The sequence below is a fragment of the Ranitomeya imitator genome, chromosome 1 (assembly GCF_032444005.1).
Source record: "Ranitomeya imitator isolate aRanImi1 chromosome 1, aRanImi1.pri, whole genome shotgun sequence".
In the NCBI taxonomy this organism is placed as follows: domain Eukaryota; kingdom Metazoa; phylum Chordata; class Amphibia; order Anura; family Dendrobatidae; genus Ranitomeya; species Ranitomeya imitator.
Genome location: NC_091282.1, coordinates 1,198,587,075 through 1,198,606,749, shown reverse-complemented (window position 1 = coordinate 1,198,606,749; position 19,675 = coordinate 1,198,587,075). Strand labels below are relative to the sequence as shown.

General features: G+C 41.7%; 1 protein-coding gene and 1 long non-coding RNA gene across 2 annotated transcripts in view; one reads left to right on the top strand and one right to left on the bottom strand.

Annotated features, from left to right (window-relative positions):
• The window catches only part of NSD2 (nuclear receptor binding SET domain protein 2), a 99,761-nt gene that overhangs the window by 41,121 nt on the left and 38,965 nt on the right, over positions 1-19,675 (top strand). Inside the window, exons 8-11 of the mRNA XM_069744886.1 lie at positions 1,929-2,029; positions 5,466-5,541; positions 16,153-16,274; positions 16,746-16,841. Of these exons, the coding sequence (XP_069600987.1) occupies positions 1,929-2,029; positions 5,466-5,541; positions 16,153-16,274; positions 16,746-16,841 (395 nt within the window). The remainder of the gene's footprint in view (positions 1-1,928; positions 2,030-5,465; positions 5,542-16,152; positions 16,275-16,745; positions 16,842-19,675) is intronic.
• Positions 65-5,198, bottom strand: LOC138657234 (uncharacterized). The gene is made up of 2 exons (XR_011317028.1): positions 4,439-5,198; positions 65-1,116 (listed from the first exon to the last, which is right to left on the bottom strand). It is a non-coding gene; the product is annotated as an uncharacterized lncRNA (long non-coding RNA).

Genomic DNA, 19,675 nt, shown 5'->3' with positions numbered 1-19,675 from the left:
GGAATTCTTTGTAAATGGAGCGTAGAGATGGGTTCTTCTAACTTCATTATTTTATTTTTTCCCCCCCCCCAATTTATTATTTTTTAACCCTTTTTAAAAAAACAAAAAAAAAATAAAAAAACACTCACAACTGCATGTAATATCACAAAGTTGCAGAGTTTGGTTCAGCATCTCTTTTGGATATATATATACTCCCGTCCAGTTAGATATTAAGCCGAGTCCGGTGCCGAGGAGCTCGCCTTCTCCGAGGTCGCCGGCTTCTGGACACACACTTGTACTTTTTACTGTCGTACGGCTTCCTTATGAAGAGACTGCTTGTCAAAAAAAAAATATATATTTTCTTTTTCTTTTTTTTTGTTCTCGTGGTTCTTTTTCCCCTTTCCCCTTCGTTGTGCAGTCACACGTTGTATCGGCACAGTGGTCCTCCCTAATGGTAAACCTGTCCATCCTAATAAACAAAGTCATTTCATCTGTTTTTTCTTACATGGAGTAACTATAGTGGTTGTTGCAACTATGCTAGCTATGTCCGAGATGACAAAAGTTTCCTTCCCATTCTCTTCCTCCTTTGTGCGCGGGGCGGACACTTATCCGAGTCGCATGTATTACCGAAAAAAAAAACACGCTCAACACAGTGATGATGATGACGGAAGGAAAACTGTGATTATTTATATGCTGTGCATCCGACGCTTTCACTTTCTTTAAGGTTTTAAATGGGTGACCTTAGCCAGCAATAAATAAAACAATTGACCTTTTACCTGGCGTTGCTTTACGTCCTGTCTTTGTGCACACTACACATACATACGAGCCACCTAGTAGCCGAAAAAGGACAAAGGAAAAACCACAGCGCCGGATGAATTCCAGATAAGTGCACCTTTTTAATGCAACACTGTGCCGATTTTATCATGCGTTTCCAATTTCAAGCAGAGATGACATTTATTTGCACCGTTTTGCATTCTGCAGCTTCTGTATTGCGCTGTCTTGCTTTAGCTGCAGAGTGAGTTAACTGAGAATTGGTCAGATGGGGATTTTGTGGGTTTTTTTTTTTTTTTTTTTATTCTGAGCACCTCTTGCCTGATTTATGACCACATCAAAGCTCAATGTGCAGGAAGCCACAACCTGTTAAAAAAAAAAAAATTAATAATTTGAAAAATGCAAACTTTATAATGAAACTCATTTGCAAGAAATGGACAACCCAATACCATGCACATAGCAAGATTTGGAAGCATATAAAATAGCGCTAATTACTCCCTACTTTCTTATACATTGGCTGGCTTGATATGAACCGGCCAGCCAGCCCCCTCCACACACATCCTGCATAGCTCTACCAGATAATTTGGAAACTCCCCAGTGCTCTGGTTTTTCCTTTTTTTTTTTTTTTTTTTTTTTTTTTTGTGTCTTTTTTGGTGATTTTTTTCCCCAGGGTTGATAGATGGGGGTTTCGGCACCAGGATTGCTAAAAATCTAAGGCAAAAAGCACTTGGACGAGCACTAGTAAAAAAAAAAATTGAGTAGTCCTTAGAGGTGAGCGGCTCGTTTGCCCCCTTTGTGGTTTAGGAATCATGCACCTAGACCTCTAGTGATCAGAACTTCAGACTTAAATGTATGATCCATTTGGCAGGGTACCAAAAATAATGCATTAAAGTGCATTATGCCCCCCCATCCCCAGACTGTGGCAGAAAATGTGCTTTCTCCATGGAAAAGCCGATTGGGGCAGCTCTGGCAATGGTTGGAGTACCAATGGATCATACATTTATGGCGTAAGCCTCGGACCTGTCCGCTGGGGACTGCTTTGCTGCGATCAAATGAAAGGCCTACTCGCTATTAGATCTGGCATATAAAATGTGACCAAATGTTATATGAGGGGCTGGAGAGGAGCACCTTTCTTATTCCTGGGATTTTCATACACGTTTCACAACCTCCCTCTAAAGGTAGATTGCATGAAAACACACGAAGCCACATAGAGGCGGACGGCAAAGCCCCCGACGAGGAAGCGGCTCCTAGGAAGAGGCTCAGGACCCAGACTCAGAAGGTAACGTCTTTCCATCTGCCATAGTAGTAATATACTAACAAAGTAGATCTAACCCTGCAGCCGCCGCCGACGTTGTGCAGCCGTTGGGAAGAAGCCCGCTGTGTAACTGTGAACACGGAGGAATAATATTCCATTCACTGCCAATCGGATACAGCACATAATGAGGTTTGCTCAGTGACAAAAGGTTGGTCACATGGCTTTAACCCTTTCCTGGTGTCACACTGGTAGACGTCAACATCATCGTGGTGAGCCTAAACCTCCAGGTTACTGTTTACACAGGATCGTTCTTCGCCATGTGACCGATTTAACGTAGCTTTACATCAGTTACCAGAAACTGGCGGAAGTCTAAATCAATCTTTATGGACAGTCATTTCATTTATTTATTTCCATAAATGCATGTCTTTTGGGCTAAAAAAAAAAATCATTTTGTCCATTGGACTTCATTAACAAGTTCTCCTCCATAAGTGTAATGCTGGCTGCAGAAGGAGTTAACTAAGAATCCATGAGTGAGCTCAGTCTGATGGGAGAGTTGGTAACTTTTATATGTCTTTCTTGGCTCCACTGTGCTGATTTCTGACCACATCAAAGTGGCTTTTACAGACCTTGTGCAGTCAACTTTGATAAGTGGTGTGGGATCCTAAAACAGGAGTGTTTTTGTTTTTGTTTTTTTTTTGTCCAGTGCATCCATTCCAAAGAAAAACTGCCTGAGGAATCCCTGAAGACTACCTCTTTATATCTATTGTCAAACCACTTTGTTCTTCATCTGTTCTTAGTTTTTTTTTTTTTTTTGTTCCACTTAATGCAAAAAAAAACTCATGCTCCAAACTAGGTGCCGTCCAATCAAAATGCTGCAAAAAGTCTATTAAAACCGCTTTCGAAAAATGAGAAACTCCTTAATGTGGAAGTTTCCTGAAGCGATTTCCTCTGACGTTTTTTGACAGTCTGAGGCTGTGTTGCCCACATCGCGTTTTTTTTTCTCGCAGCGTTTTTCCGCTGCGTTAATGCTTGCAAAACGCATTCCATTATTTTTAATGGAATTCCGCATTGTTGTGCCCATGCTGCGTTTTTTTTTTTCCGCTGCGAAAAAAAACCAAAATGCAGCATGTTCATTAATTTTGCGGAATTGCTGCGATTTTTGCCGCTAAAGAATAGTATTTGGACGCATGACAAAAAAAAGCATGAAAAACGCAAGAAATAAGCAATAAAAAATTCTTTTGTAGGAACCACAGCCTTGGGGAAGAGTCAAGCGGTGGACGAGGATCACTTTCCCCGGCCTAGCCGTCTGCTCTCCTGATCTGAGCGTGCCTTCATGTATTTCTATGCAGCCGTCACTCTCTGGTCGGCAGAGCCGCCGGCCATTGTGATCGTTGTCCAAGTGATACTGCCATCTGACTCCTTTAAGAGTTACAAGATCTCCCGCCAGGCTGAGCTCACTGACAGATTCTTAGTTAACGCGTTCTGCAGTCGGTGCAGCACAGAGACTAGGGAAGTCAAATGGTGCAAAATTCTTAATGAAACCCAATTTGCAAAAATGATTTAAGCCCCAAATACATGCATGTATGAAAAAACATGACCCCCTTAAGTTTTAAATGTGCCCTCAACACTGTAGAAGCAACTGATCAAAGCCCCCCCCCCCCCCAATGGATTCTCACTACTATATTACTATCCCATCCAAGATAACAGATCCTGCTGCACCCGTCCAGACCCTATACATCCTATAAGTGTTATACCTCGCAATAATCGGCTCTTCTAATAATAAAAATATATAATAATAAAACCGTATCCTGTCCTGTAGTGCCGCATGTAGCCACAAGACCTCAGAATTGCTTTCAGAATCATTTGCTCTCTTACATGCAAATTTTTTCCCCCTCTGTGGCGCTTTAAAAATAAATACAAAATTTAGATGCAGTTAAAAAAAAAAATAATAATAATAATAAAATTAAACGCACTATACAAATACAAAAAATAAATGGACTTAAGGAAAAACTATTAAATGCAGTTAAAAAAAAATAAAACAAATGAACATAAAATACAATACAAAATACTAGTACAAATGCAGAATAAATACAAAAATTAAATGTGCTTAAAAAGTGAAATAAGGTACTTAAAAAAAAAAAAAATAATAATTAAATGCACTTAATAAATACACTTAAATAAAATGAACTTAAAATAAAAAAATTAAACGCCCTTAAAAGTAAAAATCGCTTCAAATGAAAAATTAAATTAAATGCAGTAAATAAATAAAAATGCAACTACAAAAATTAAATTCACTTATAAAAATAATAAAAGTAAATGCCGTTAAAAAAATAAATAAAAATTAAATGCAGATAAAATTTAAATGCACTTATAAAAATATTTAGGTGCAATTTAAGATAAAAAATGAAATGCACTTAAAAAAAAAAAACCAACCTTCCTTTGTGCGTGCAGCGCTCTGCAGAATCTGGGTGAGTATTTCCGAGGTCTGCAGGATTGTTCTGCCCTTTCCAGCCGTGTACGCAGAAAACTGTTTGCAGAGATGACACAAATGGCGTCCTTTAGAAGTGGTACGCCGGCCGTGCAATATGTCTACATGGCCAGCACCGGATCTGTAGCTGCGGAGAGGATGCAGCTCTCCAGTCCAGGCCTGGGGAAAAGGCCAAATGACCTCCTCCTTGTACAGATCTGTAAGTCACAAGGTTCCCGCAGATTTACTACCAGTGCAGACGGGAGATTTCCTGGCAGATCCCCGAGTATACACTGCACGTATAAATGTGTTACCCGCAGCAGCCAATCAGATTGCTTAAATCATTCTCTGACTAATGAAAACTTTTGGTGTTTTTTGTACTTTAATAAATTCCCCTAATGTCTCCGTAACACATTAGCAAGTTAATTCTGCAGCTACGATTTTTTTTTTTTTTTTTTTGCCATGAATAGACTCCAATTTTTCCATAATCCCACAAAGGAGACATTTTAAGAGGATGATAATATTAAAAAATTGTTTGTTGTTTTTCTCCCATACGCCCCCCCCCCCCCCGTCCCTCCCTTCTCTGAATCTCGTCAATGGAAATGAGCTGTAATGTCTGATTTACATACAGGCTCTACATTAATAATACAGCAATTACAAGCTCGTCCTTCTCTTCGGTCACCACAGATTTCAGCTTTTTTTTTTTTTTTTTAGCCCCCCTTCATGCACATCATGCTGCAGAGGTACGGCGTCATGTCACTTCCTGTTTACGCAGCTGCTGGTTGAAGGCTGCCCTTCTGCAGTGTGTCCACTAGATGGCAGCCAAGGACAGGTGTACGGCATGATGGGACTATTCCTATGTTGCCCCCCCTTCTCTGCCCCCCACGTCTCGCCCATCGGCCGCTCGTTTCATGCAGAAATAGGCTTTTAAGATCCTGATGAAATGTAAGGTTAAGAAATATTGATCTTTTTTTTTTCTCCCCTAAACTCTAGAATGTGGAGACCAATAACGAAAAGTCCTCCAGACCATGTCGTAGCAGAGAAAGCGCCCCCGTTAGGACCCAGACAGGTAACGCACATAATCTTCTCCAGATCCAATTCCTTGTGACCTATATTCTATATACTGGCCATCTTCTATGAGAAAGACCACCCACCCAGAAGTTTACTTTGGCAAATATGGGTGGTCACCTTACATATATATATCAATATATCCAAATTTCTTCCAAGCGTGGTTTTCTGCACAGATTGACCCTTTTTATAATTTATGATCACGGCTGGTCTGGCTTCTGAGACCCCTAAGTTTGGGTGTTTGATTCAAGTCAGGACCAGCGGCCGTTCTCTACATCAGTCTGTAAATTTGGGTGTGTGGAGCCGACCCCAATAAAAAAGTATAGTATTAAAATGAGCTGGGTAATAGGGACACGCGTCCCCTGGAGGTTCCCCCTGGTATCTCCCTGTCCAGCTTTCGTTTGATTGACGGGTCTCACTATACACATATAAGGAGAGACCTGTCAATCAAACCAGCCTTACCTGCAGTCCTGGCTTGTTTCTGAAGATTGTTGTTTTTTGTTTAGAAGCTCAGCTGCATCATTTTAGTTTCATAACACAGGTCTACAAAAACATTTTTTTTTTTTTTGGTAATCATCGCAGGTGACTTTGTATTTTTTCTGAATCCTCTTTTTGTCCTGATTTAAAAAATGTATATAGTTTTTCTGTAGCACATATAGATTCCATGGAGCAACATCATTATTATAAGGTATAGGAAATATACTGGCGACATTAAGAAAACAATAATCTACATATCAGGGAAAAAAATGCTTCACCTTACAAAATAGTTTTTATTTAACCAAAATAATTTCAAAATATGAAATAAAATGCAAAATATGAGCAGAAATTAAAAGTGCTTGACCTTAGACTGTCATGGATACGATTTTTCAGGGTTGTCCCTATATAACATCCAAAAACCCTGGTAGCGGTGTTCCATTACTTTAATGTCCTGGTCAAACCTCTCGCCTTGTTCATCGCCTTCAACATATTCTGGAGATGATTTTTTTTTTCCCTAAGAAGTTTTCATAGATCCACGTGAAGCTCGATTCCTTATCATTTAATGATAATTTCTGTGAAATGTGCTGGCACCCTTGTGAATTTGTCTTTGCCATGGCTTTCACAAAGTTTTTTATCAATTCTAACTTTATATGTAGTGGAGGAAGAAAGATTTTTGTTGGAGTAACTGAAGGATTATGCTGAACATTGTTTCTACCTGGAGCTTAGATGTTTCTCTGTCCCCAATCACGACGCACATAATCTGTATATATCCTGTCCCATAAAAACAAGAGGCAACAATATTTTGTGAAACCTCCTTGCATTCCCATTAGCAGACCAATCACTTTCAAATCTCCACAGATATTACATTGATGATGCTTATAAGGTACAGCATCCAAAACGACTGACAATTTTCATAACTTTCGTTTAGATGACATGAGTGAGCAATAGGGATTGATGGTTTCAAATTACCATTGTGAAGCAACACTGCTTTCAAACTTCTCTGGGATGAGTCAATAAACAATCGCCAATCTGCAACATTCAGTTCTTCAAAGGGGCCATTCACATTGTTCCAGTACACCATTGTTCCATGAACTGAAAAATTGTGCTAAAGAGTTACGGTACTTCCGTTTCGGTAATAACACACTTTGACATCATCATGAAGAAGATTCATCTGTTTCAACCTAGATGCAAGTAGTTCAGCTTTATCTTTTGAAAATGAAAGGTTTCTGATGAGATCATTTGTCATGTTGAGTAAACCATTCTGGCTGCTTAGCTGATCCATCAGGTACATACTCATCTTGAATTGAGGTCTCCATGTCTTTGCCAATAGCTTCAGCTCAATAGTCTTCATATTCGAGTGTTGAGGGAGGATCTAAAGTGATCCTTCACGGTTAACTCAGTGATTTCCAAATTAATCTACAGGTCGTTGCCGGCAACTGAAAATGACCAGACGGAGACGTGTGTCTCTGTTTGGGGGGGCACAAGCAGATCTCTGGCCCCCGTTTATTGTGTATCACTTTTCATAATCATAGAAATTATACTTCAACCAATCAGCATAAGAACACGCTCACAGTTCTTAACCTATAAGAATGCAGGAACAGTCTGTACGTCAGTCGTCGTGGAACAATACACCCTCAGTCTGATGTCCTGTCCAGATTGCAACAATCAAGGTCTCATAACAGCTGTGAACTTTAGCCTAGTAACAAAATTTATCTTAAAACAGCAAAATGGAGTCTCAAAGCACAAAATGGAGAATCTTTCGTAATTTGTTCCTTCACATTCCCCCCTAGATCAATTTTGTTAACTAATATGCAGCATCAGAGGTACTATCCCAAGCTATAAGCTAGAGGGGTACTGGTCTTCACATGGCTGGTGCCATGTTACCAGCCATGTCTGTTGCGGCGTACCCGTCCCCCCTGTATGCTACAATTTACAGATAACTATTTTTTGATGACGGTGGAGGAGGTCTTTTGAAGGTAACCATGCGGTTGGCTTTAGCATCTTCATCAGGTAACTTTATGAAATAGGGGTAGAGGAGAGCAGTGGTGGCAACACTTTTGGTATCATCATTAGTTGTCTTAGTGCAGAATTTCCTAATACATACAGAAATACACCAAAGAACAAGTTTTAGTATTACATACATGACAAGGATGAAAGCAGCGATGTGTAACAAACTTTGCAAGATTCCAGCTATTCAGCCCCCAAGTCCCTTAAACCAATTGGCTGGATTAAAAAAGAAGTTGTCTGCCCACCAACTGTCCTTATTACTGTCATTGTTTTTATCATATTAATCTGAGTCTTTGAATGTCTTCTAACTTTAACTTTAAAATACTAATGGGATCTATATAATGACAGCAAGCGGGTCCAATAACCTGACACATACCACCCTGTGCTGCTGTTAAGTAATCCAGTACTACAGTATATTGATTAGTGACTATGATAAGTTGGTTTTGGACAGCAACAGTAGTATTAAGTATATATCCAATATATCCCAAATTTGAAAATCTAGATAGTCTGTGGCCCTAACCAATTTATCCCACATTTGTGTAATCATAGGGTAAATGAAAATAGAACTGACAATTTTATTGGCTATACCCATCTGTACTACTAATCTTTCATGATATTGTACAAACCTATTATTCAAGGATGTTGGGGGAATTTAGGCTGTCCCATGCGGTTACCAATATTATATGGAAATACGAAAAACCAAAACATTATGTCCCCTTTATCTGCCACTAGTCTGTTTGCTTGCAGTGCGATGCGTGGATCAATGTCGGCCTTCCTTCCAGCTTTACTGACGTAGGAGTAATGAGGAGGACTTGGTAGGGACCGTCATACAAGGGTTCTAGTCCGTGTTTTCTGACATAGCTTTTTCACGACCACAAAACCACCAGGCTTCAAGTTGTGACAAGTGTCGGTTTCTGCTGAATCTGGAAGGGAAGAAAAAACTAAAGCATTTTTACTAAGCTGAATAACATATTGAACAGCACGGTCAGTTTCTTCTGATAACTACTGAGACTGGAAATTTGCAACTGAGGGCCTAGCACCAAACAATATCTCATGGGGACAGGCCATGTTTTGCAATAGGGGTAGTACAAATGGTACAGTACAATGGGTGGGAGCTCTGGCCATGGAGCCGTAGTCTCCTGCATCATTTTGGTCAATTGTCCCTTCAGTGTGCCGTTCAGCCTCTCAACTTTCCCACTAGATTGTGGATGGTACAGAGTATGGAAGGCTACAGTGGATCCAAGCATTGTCAGAACCTCCTGATACACATGAAAAGAAAAGGCCGAAACTTGGGTCACTTTCGACGACTTCTGGAACACCATATCTGCATATGACTTCCATCACCAGTTTCTTTGCTGTGGTCTTTGCAGTCATGTTGGTAACGGGGAATGCTTCCGGCCAACTGGAGAACATGTCGACAGCCACCAGACAATATTCATACCTTCCAGACTTGGGCAACGTGATGTGGTCCACCTGGAGCCTTTGGAAAGGATAGTCGTGCTTAGCAAGGTGCTTTGGGGGTACACGTTGAAGTTGACCGGGATTACAGGTCTGACAGATATTACATGCACGGTCGAGTGCTGTCAGGACTGTAGAAATACCTGGAGCCCAGTAGAATTTTTGTACCAGGGCTAGGGCCTGGTTTTTTCCTCGATGTGTGGACCCATGTGCCCACATGGCAATAGCTGGGTACATCCGCTTAGGGAGACACACAAGTTGGTCCTTTTCCAGAGACCATTGTCCATACATGCTCCATCAGCCTTCCACTGCTTCACTTCTTTGGGGACATTCTCTGCATCGTCATTAAGCGGTCTCGCGGGGTCCAGCAGAATACCTTAGTCTGTCGTGGATCATCAGGTTCCTGTAGAGTCAGTGTTTCTTGTAACTGTTTAGAGCGTGTAGTCACCATAGTTGGTATGGTCTGTTCAACAGGTAGAGCAGCAGCTTTTGCTTGCATATCCGCAAAGGCGTTACGAAGTCTGTGGACTGTTCCTAGGACCATGCGCCTTAACTTTGATAATGGCCACCTGGATAGGTAATTTGATTGAGTCCATGAGGGTTTTAACAGCTTCAGCATTCTCCACTGGAGTCCCGGCGGTAGTAATAAACCCTCGATTGGCCCATAGGGCTCCGAAATCATGAGCAATACCAAATGCATACTGTGAGTCCGTGTATATATTAGCCCGCCTGTCTTTGGCCAGAACACATGCAGTAGACAGAGCCTGAAGTTCTACTTCTTGTCCTGACAGTGAGGGAGTGCAGCTCCGTGCACTACAGTATCTTCCATAATAACAGCGTATCCGGTGTGGAATCTGCCAAACTAATCAGCATATCTTGAACTGTCTTTCAGGGCATTGTAGAGAAGTTGCATTATGCGGGATGCGTCCGGTATCCACTGACGACAATAAGTACATAGTCCAAGAAAACGCTAGAGTTCAGTCTCATCTTTTGGAAATGGAAGGGAGCTGGCGCTATTTTTCTTTCTTTTGTGAGGTGTCTGACACCCTGAAGGTGACATTGACCCAAAAATATCACTTGACCAAGGCAGAACTGAAATTTCGAGGCCTAAACCCGACAGCTCAGATCTGCCAGATACTTGAGGCTAACAGTGGCAGCAATGGCTTCCTGCTCTGTTAGTGTACATAACAAAAGATCATCCACATACTGAAGCAGCGTGACATAGGGGTGATTTAACTGCCAGGATAAAAGACACTCACCCATATTTTTTGCAAACTGATTGGGTCTATTTTGGGCCCCTTGTGGCATAACTGTCCACGTCAATTGTCGGTCCTGATAAGTGAATGCAAACAGAACTGGCAATTTGGGTGTAATGGAATGCTGAAGAAGGCATTGGCAAGGTCGATGACTGAACCAAGCAGCATCCTGAGGTATCTGGGACAAGAGAGTATGTGGATTAGGCACCACCGGAGTTTCTAGAACAGTAGCTGCATTAACTGACCGTAGATCTTGTACCAGCCGGTACACAGGGGGTTGGCCGGGTGGGGTCTTTTTTCTTAACGGGATACAATGGAGTGTTACATGGGGAAACACAGGGTACCAGGGCACCATTATCGAGTAACGTGTGTATTTGACACTGGAGGCTCCGCTCCTGATCATGTTTCAAAGGGTATTGATGGACTTTGGGAAAAGGGGCACCAGGTTTGAGAAACACTTTTACTGGTTCTACAGGCATTATTGGGGGTGGATCTGGGCCTATTAGGGCCATCATCACTGTCGGAAGGGCGTGTAAGATACAGATCTCCTCATTATGTTCATTTGCATAGGGGTTATATAACGTAAGGACCATCTGACCATCATCTTGGAATTGTATTCTGGAGCAGAACTGTGTTAATAAATCTGCCCCAAGTAAATTTACTGGACATGTGGGAGAGATTACGAACTGAGCAGTAACTTCAGGGAAAGGTCCCACAGGGATGGGTCTTGTAAGAATACACCGATTAAAACAAGCTCTTGGTCTGAGAATTGACATGGCAGGGCTGGGGAGTGAGATTCCCAGACATAGGGTTAAAAGGGATATTGGAGTATGGGACTGGATTTGTGTAAGGTGGGGAGGGCAGGAGCTGGAGTCTGTTGCATGGGCCACTGACAAGGAACGGAGCTGTGCCCTTGTAGCTGTGGTGGGGGCTGAGGTTGGTGCAGGAATCGCTGTGGCCGTTGATTTAACCTTTAATCTCCCTGCTGATTCAGAGCGGGCTAAATTCTGAAAACTTTGTACTACTTTTAATGCATCATCCGGAGTGGAAGTCTCAATATCGGGTCTGACTGACATTATTGCCTCTTTCAATTCAGATTTAAGGCCGGACATTAAAGCTACTACATAAAGGTGCGTATGGGCTTTATTTTGCAATGAGAATCCCAGATCTTTAAATACTACCATAAGACGCCCATAGAACTTCTCGGCAGTCCAGGATATATTGGTGCCTTGGGGTTAAGGGGCATAGGGCTTACAGTCGGGAGGAGAGGCTTAATTTCCTGGGGAGTGTCCATATCTATCAGGGAGACCCCCCTGTCCCAAATTTTTAATTGTTTGCTTTCCCGACACATTAATCTCAGTCACTCTCTCAGTTCCTTCTTGCACCACAAAACATCCAGTTTTTTGTCATAGTAATAGACCACTTTGTTTTTGTTACGTTGAAAAAGGAATCGGAATTCACTTCCTCTGTTGATCCTCAATTTGCTATATATCAACCACGCAACTTGAAGCAGGTGAATCTTTTACCAATCTTTCAATCACCCTGATAACCAAACAATCACTTACAAGTTTCCTTCTAAAATTAGGCACCATATTTCACTTCCAACTTCAACTTAAAATATTTCTTTCTACTTCAATACATACAGTACTATTGCTTTAAACACAGATCTCCCAGCACGTGTTACACCAAGGACAGAATATACAGAGAATCTTGAGAGCAGCTATGTGCCCCCTCCATACCAGAGACACAGCAGAAATAAGACCAGAGAGGAGAAAATCACAAACAAATCCCGCAGCGGTTTGATTCCCCCCTCCCATCAGGTATTCAGCAGAGATAAGAATTCACAGCATTCCTCAACACAAAAAGGAGAAAGCAATAGCGCAGCTGTTTGACTCACCCCTCCCATCAGGTATTTTAGAGATTTCACACAGAAACAGAATACAGCAGTTCTCAGACTGAATTAATTTCTACAAAACCTTCATCACACAATTCATGTGCCATACCGCCTTAGAAAAACCCATGATTGAGAATATTTTTCCTGCATTCCTGACAGATTTCTTTCCCCATCTTTGGCTAAAAGTATCAGATTCATCACACAAATTCAAAGTCGTCTTTTTCTTCCACGGAAACTGATTCTACTTTAGAGCTAAATATCCTTACTTAAGTTGTGTACAGTACTAGAGCGGCCGTATAGTCTATTCTACTGGGTCTACCTGTCCCCCTCTGGGACAACCCAAAAACGTGGTACTCAGTGAAAGGAGGAGGGCGTCTCAAACTAACCGTCCAGACACCTCTGGAAATATACATATATATCTATATATTCCTGAGTTACGCATCCTACCCATCTTCGATCACCTCGCCTGATTCTAACAGTGATCAGGAATTCAGGATATTTTGACACTAAAGAGAATTACATCAATGGTCAATCCGGGGTGTCCGTCCCTTATGAGGTACGGTTTGAGCACTGGGCTCACAACGGAACTACACCTCTATATGATTCCACCCAAGAATCACCCCACCATCAGGGACAAACCTCAGATCCTCTTTGCAGCACAAACACAGGAAAACCACACCAAACGGTCAGTCTTGACATTATAACTGCCAACTTACCATGGTTGTTGTGGGGGATGATCAGTCCCAATTTTCCAGTGCCGGTGTCCGGTCCGAGGGTCCTTTGTCTTGTCCTCCGGGGGGCAGAGGCGTTCCTGTTTGGGGCCCTACGTTGGGCGCCAACTGTTGAGGGAGGATCTAAAGTGATCTTTCACGGTTAACTCAGTGATTTCCAAATTAATCTACAGGGCGTTGCCGGCAACTGAAAATGACCAGACGGAGACGTGTGTCTCTGGGGGGATCAAGCAGATCTCTGGCCCCCGTTTATTGTGTATCACTTTTCATAATCATAGAAATTATACTTCAACCAATCTGCACAAGAAAACGCTCACAGTTCTTAACCTATAAGAATGCAGGAACAGTCTGTACATCAAAGTCTCGTAGAACAATACACCCTTAGTCTCATATCCTGTCCAGATTGCAACAATCAAGGTCTCATAACAGCTGTGAAGCCTAGTAACAAAATTTATCTTAAAACAGCAAAATGGAACCGAAAAGCACAAAATGGAGAATCTTTCTTAATTTGTTCCTTTACACTAGTTCCAGACAATGGTGGTACAGGAACTGGCAAGGTACCATCATGTGGAACTGGCCTAATCGCAGATTCAAGTTCAGGGTAATTAATCTTATGTTTGTTCTTTGTAGAAAAGCCCTTCAGTTTGACAAAACAAAAGTAGCAGTGATCACTCTGATTTTTGGGTTCTCTCCAAATCATGGGAACAGCAAATGGCATAGCCACTTTCCTCATATTGAATCAGGCACAAAGACCATTTGAACAACTTGAGCATATCACATGAGGAGCCCAGCTTTTGTCTTGATCACCAAGTGGACACTTAAAGTACATCTGATACATCTTTTTAATATCATGAGTGAACGTACTTGGCATTCTGGTGTAAAAGAGCCACACACATCAGAAATCTGTTCGGATGATTGATACTCTGTCGGGGCATTTTTCTGCTTTAAATCAGATCAATAGTAGAGTAAGTTTAGTTCAATGGTGGTGACAAACTATAAAAAAATGCAATGAGTCGACCGATATTTCCCCAGAGATGACAGAGGCAGCTTGTATTTAGAACTGATTTTACTGAAGGTAATCTGGTAGATAACTATGTACAGTTGTGAGGTAAACGGGTCAGCCTATTCCTTACAGATGAACATTTGCAGATGGGCAGTTTCTCAGTGTGATATTGGCTGCTTTCAGGTTCTCTCTCTGTGGAGACCCTCACTCAGTTACACCTCAGTGGCTGAGCTGTCTTCTTCTCTCTGAGGCGACTTGCCCTCCTAGAAATGCAGTGAAAATCCTCTCACAATGGTAGCTGTCCGCTGCCTTCTCTTCTCTCTCCCTGTGGCAGGTCTCAAATCCCTGTAGAGGCCTGTCTCCTGTCAGTCTCACATACCAGTCCTTGCTACCATCACCATCCTTTTCTGACTCAAATCTTACCGCCTGAGACTGTGTGCACACGTTGCCGTTTTTTCGCTATAAAAACGCGATAAAAAAAACGCATACATATGCATCCTATCATTTAGAATGCATTCTGCAATTTTTGTGCACATCATGCGTTTTTTTCCCCCGTTTTTCCCGCTATATAATGCATTGGGAAAGCTCCGGAAAAAAACACGGTAAAAACGCATGCGGATTTCTTGCAGACAATGTCCAGTTTTCTTCAGGAATTTTCTGCAAGAAATTCTTACGTGTGCACATACCCTAACAGTTAGCTCCTCCCCATAACATGTGACTTTCCGAGAAGCAGTCATTGGTTGACTGCACTGTCAATACTCCTTCCCATAAGGGTATGTGCACACGATGCAGATTTAGTGCAGTTCTGCAGCGTTTTTTCTGCAGCAGAAACGCTGCAGTACTGCACTGTGATTAAGGTTATGTGCACACTTTGCGGATTTCCTGCGGAGCCGCAGCATTTTTTGCGGTGCAGAAATGCTGCAGATCCGCAATTGATTTACAGTACAATGTAAATCATTGAGAAAAAAAACGCTGTGCTAATGGTGCGGAAAATTCCGTGCGGAAACCCTGCAGATTAAAAGTAGCATGTCACTTCTTTTTTGCGGATCTGCAGCGCTTTTTTACCCATTCCATTATAGAAATCCGCAGGGGTAAAAACCGCAGTTAATCCGCACCAAAAACGCACAAAAAAGCGACAAATCCGCACCTGCGTTTTTTGCCAAGAGATGCAGAATCCGCATCAGAAATTCCTAAGCCTAATCCGCAACGTGTGCGCACAGCCTTACAGTACAATGTAAATCAATGTGAAAAAAAAAAGCTGTGCGGAAAAATCTGCGCAGAAACGCTGCAGATTTCAAAGAAGTGCATTTCACTTCTTTTGTGTAGTTCTGCAGCGTTTCTGCACCCCTCCATTAATAGAAATCTGCAGTGGTAAAATCTGCACAAAAACTGCAACAAAACCACACAAAAACTGCAGAATATCTGCACCTGCAGATTCTGCCAGGAGATGCAGATTTAGTGCAGAAAATTCTGCACCACATTTCCTACGTGTGCACCTCACTAAAACCTTTACTGATGTTGTCCCTGTCAGAAAATTCACAATTAAGACAGAAATGGAAATAACATAGGAAAAACCACATACGTTGAAAATGCAGAAATAACGTAATAACAAATATACTTATATCTCAGAAACTTTGTGATAGAGCAAAGCTAAGCATATTTTTGGAATTGGCACATCAAACTCCATAAAACAGACATACTATCTTTTTTTGTGTTGACCAGTATAATGTTCAGCAATAGCTAGTGTCCACAGTGGTGCCGTAAAGGGAGACTTTTTGTTTTGCAGCAGTGCATAACCTGTCTGATGCCTGTAAGCCACTGAAGAAGAGGACTCGCAATTCTGACCTGGCCTCGGTCACACTGGCTGCGAGCAAGAGTTCATCTCCTGTGTCTATGATTGAGAATGAGGTACGCACCATCCTGTTTTACCTTTGTTTTATGTGCTGCGCCATGCTTGGACTATATGGCGGTATTTTGCATATTCCCTCCTGAATTTTGCAGACAAGGGATTTTAAATTTTTTTTGCAATGGTTAGTTGAAAAGGAAAAAAACTTGCCAAATCTTGGTCCAGCCGCCATATTGGCAGTACGTGACCGCCAGATTAGAGCGCTGTGAGTACATTGCTAGCCACTGGCACCCTTCTGATTAGTAGGCCCAATGCAATCTAATCTTTGCGGCATGGTGCACGCATGAAGTTACAAGGCCTATGTATCGGAAGAGGCACAGGGGATGTAGGTAAGAAGGTTGGCAGGGCTCTGGCGTAACAGACACTGACTAATGTTCAATTCTTGGTTCAAAGTCTCTCGTCACTATGTTATCCGTATGGAAAGATAGTGGTGACGTCCGATGATTTTAAACTACGTTTTTCTTCTGTCATAGGTGTCTGATGAAAGATCAGAGTCTCCTTCTGAAAGTGCCGATGAATTGTTACTGTGCAAGAAATCCGAAAAAGGAAAGAAGGAACTTGTGTGCCTGGTAACACATGACAACTTTACATTTCATGGCACCAGCCAACTACGTAATAGTATGGCCCCCTGATTGATCCTGAATCCCACCTGCTACCTTATTCTGGGCGAGCAGTGACTCCTATTGCCGATAAAGCTTATTTAGGGTATAATGGAAAGTAAAGGGGTTCTCCGGTGATCAGTGGGGGTCTGACCTCTTGTATCTGCCCCCATCTGTAGAACGGGGAACTTTTATGCCCTTTACAAAATGGTGCGGCAGGTCAGATGTCCGACACTTGCTCCATTCATTCTCTGGAAAAAAGCAAAGTTCTGCGCTCAGCAGCCCCAAAAAGCATGAATGGAGCGGCGGTCAATCGTGCACTGATTCCCCATTATATCATGGATAAAAGAGCAGGTCGGACCATCAGCATTGGGTAGATTATCACTTGTTTTGATCGGACAACCCCTTTCAAAAGGACTCTTGTCAGCACAGAATGACTGTTCAAACCAAGCACAGGCGCTCGGTGCATCATGGTGGGGCTGAACAGTTCAGTGCCCCTTTCTATTTACAAATCAATGTACAATGTATGACGAACCAATTTGCAAATTTTGATCCCTATTTTAAACTAAGTATTGATTTTCAATCTGTGGCACTCTAGTGTTCCAGAACTACAACTCCGAGCATCCCCCGAGTACTTTGGCACGAGCTGAAAAACCACAGTTTTGAACATTTATTGCATTTACATCTTTTTAGTCCCCAAAAAACTATTTGCGTAATGTACTAAAAACTTTTTGAAGCTCAGCCTTGTGTGCGGTCAGTTGTTCTCTGCGGATCTAGCCGGCGTTCGCTAAAAGAACCGCTCTCTGCGTAGTCTAGAAGACAATGTCCCTAGAGAAAGCGGGGGGTTTAAAGGGAATGTGAAAATCGCCTTTTATTTACATCGGGTTTTTGTTTAAAAACTATACTTTTAGCCAAAGCTGAGATTTGGACCAATCACCCAGATAAAAACAGCTCTACACTAGTCCGGGTCAACGTTTCTCTGTGCTGCCCTGTGTAATGGCGGTGTCTGACCGTGCAGAGACATGGTCTAAACAAAATAGATCTCCAGGGCAGGGGAACGCGGAAAAAGCGTTTGCAGACAGGACACCAGGGAATCACAGCTGATACTTAAAGCCTTTCCCTGCCTGTTTAAAAACAATGTTTTTTACCTCAGAGATGCAAGGTTTTTCTTTTACCTCAGAGACGCAAGGTTTCTTTCTTTTACCTCAGACGCAAAGTTTTTTTTCTTTTACCTCAGAGACTCAAGGTTTTTTTGTACCTCAGACACGCAAGGTTTTTTTCTTTTACCTCAGAGACTCAAGGTTTCTTTCTTTTTACCTCAAACACGCAAGGTTTTTTTCTTTTACCTCAGACATGCAAGGTTTTTTCTTTTACCTCAAACACGCAAGGTTTTTTTCTTTTACCTCAGACGCAAGATTTTTTTCTTTTACTTCAGACATGCAAGGTTTTTTCTTTTACCTCAGACACGCAAGGTTTTTTTCTTTTACCTCAGACGCAAGATTTTTTTCTTTTACCTCAGACACGCAAGGTTTTTTCTTTTACCTCAGACACGCAAGGTTTTTTCTTTTACCTCAGACACGCAAGGTTTTTTTCTTTTACCTCAGACGCAAGATTTTTTTCTTTTACCTCAGACACGCAAGGTTTTTTTCTTTTACCTCAGACGCAAGATTTTTTTCTTTTACCTCAGACACGCAAGGTTTTTTTCTTTTACCTCAGACGCAAGATTTTTTTCTTTTACCTCAGACACGCAAGGTTTTTTTCTTTTACCTCAGACGCAAGATTTTTTTCTTTTACCTCAGACACGCAAGGTTTTTTTCTTTTACCTCAGACGCAAGATTTTTTTCTTTTACCTCAGACACGCAAGGTTTTTTTCTTTTACCTCAGACGCAAGATTTTTTTCTTTTACCTCAGACACGCAAGGTTTTTTCTTTTACCTCAGACACGCAAGGTTTTTTCTTTTACCTCAGACACGCAAGGTTTTTTTCTTTTACCTCAGACGCAAGATTTTTTTCTTTTACCTCAGACACGCAAGGTTTTTTCTTTTACCTCAGAGACTCAAGGTTTCTTTCTTTTACCTCAGACACGCAAGGTTTTTTCTTTTACCTCAGAGACGCAAGGTTTCTTTCTTTTACCTTAAACACGCAAGGTTTCTTTCTTTTACCTCAGACACGCAAGGTTTTTTTTTCTTTTACCTCAGACACGCAAGGTTTTTTTCTTTTACCTCTGACACGCAAGGTTTTTTTGTACCTCAGACAGGCAAGGTTTTTTTCTTTTACCTCAGGGATGCAAGGTTTATTTCTTTTACCTCAGAGACCCAATGTTTTTTTCTTTTACCTCACACGCAGGGTTTTTTCTTTTACCTCATAGACGCCTAGTTTAATTTATGATTCTGTTCTGTCCTGTTTGTACACTCTTTTGCGTCCTCCCCTGCCAAGGAGCTGTGGTATGATCAGCCCATGTCTCTGCACGGTCAGACACGGCCATTACATAGTACACAGCAGGGGCACATTGATAAGACTATCTCAGCACAGGAACACTTTATTAACACATCCAATTGTGTAAATTATTATTCCAAGATGTATTGATTAGTGTACTTTTTCTGTGGGACAATCCATATGACCCGGACCTCGCTCACCCATCGCATATACTGTTCTGACTGGTGCGTTGTACAGGCATACACCATGTTCCAAATTATTGTGCAAATGATATTTTTCCCGGATTTTCCTAAATGGTCGGTGCAAATGACAGTCAGTCTAATAAGTCATCACCCGTTAGATTATACATCGAATTTTATTGAAGAACCC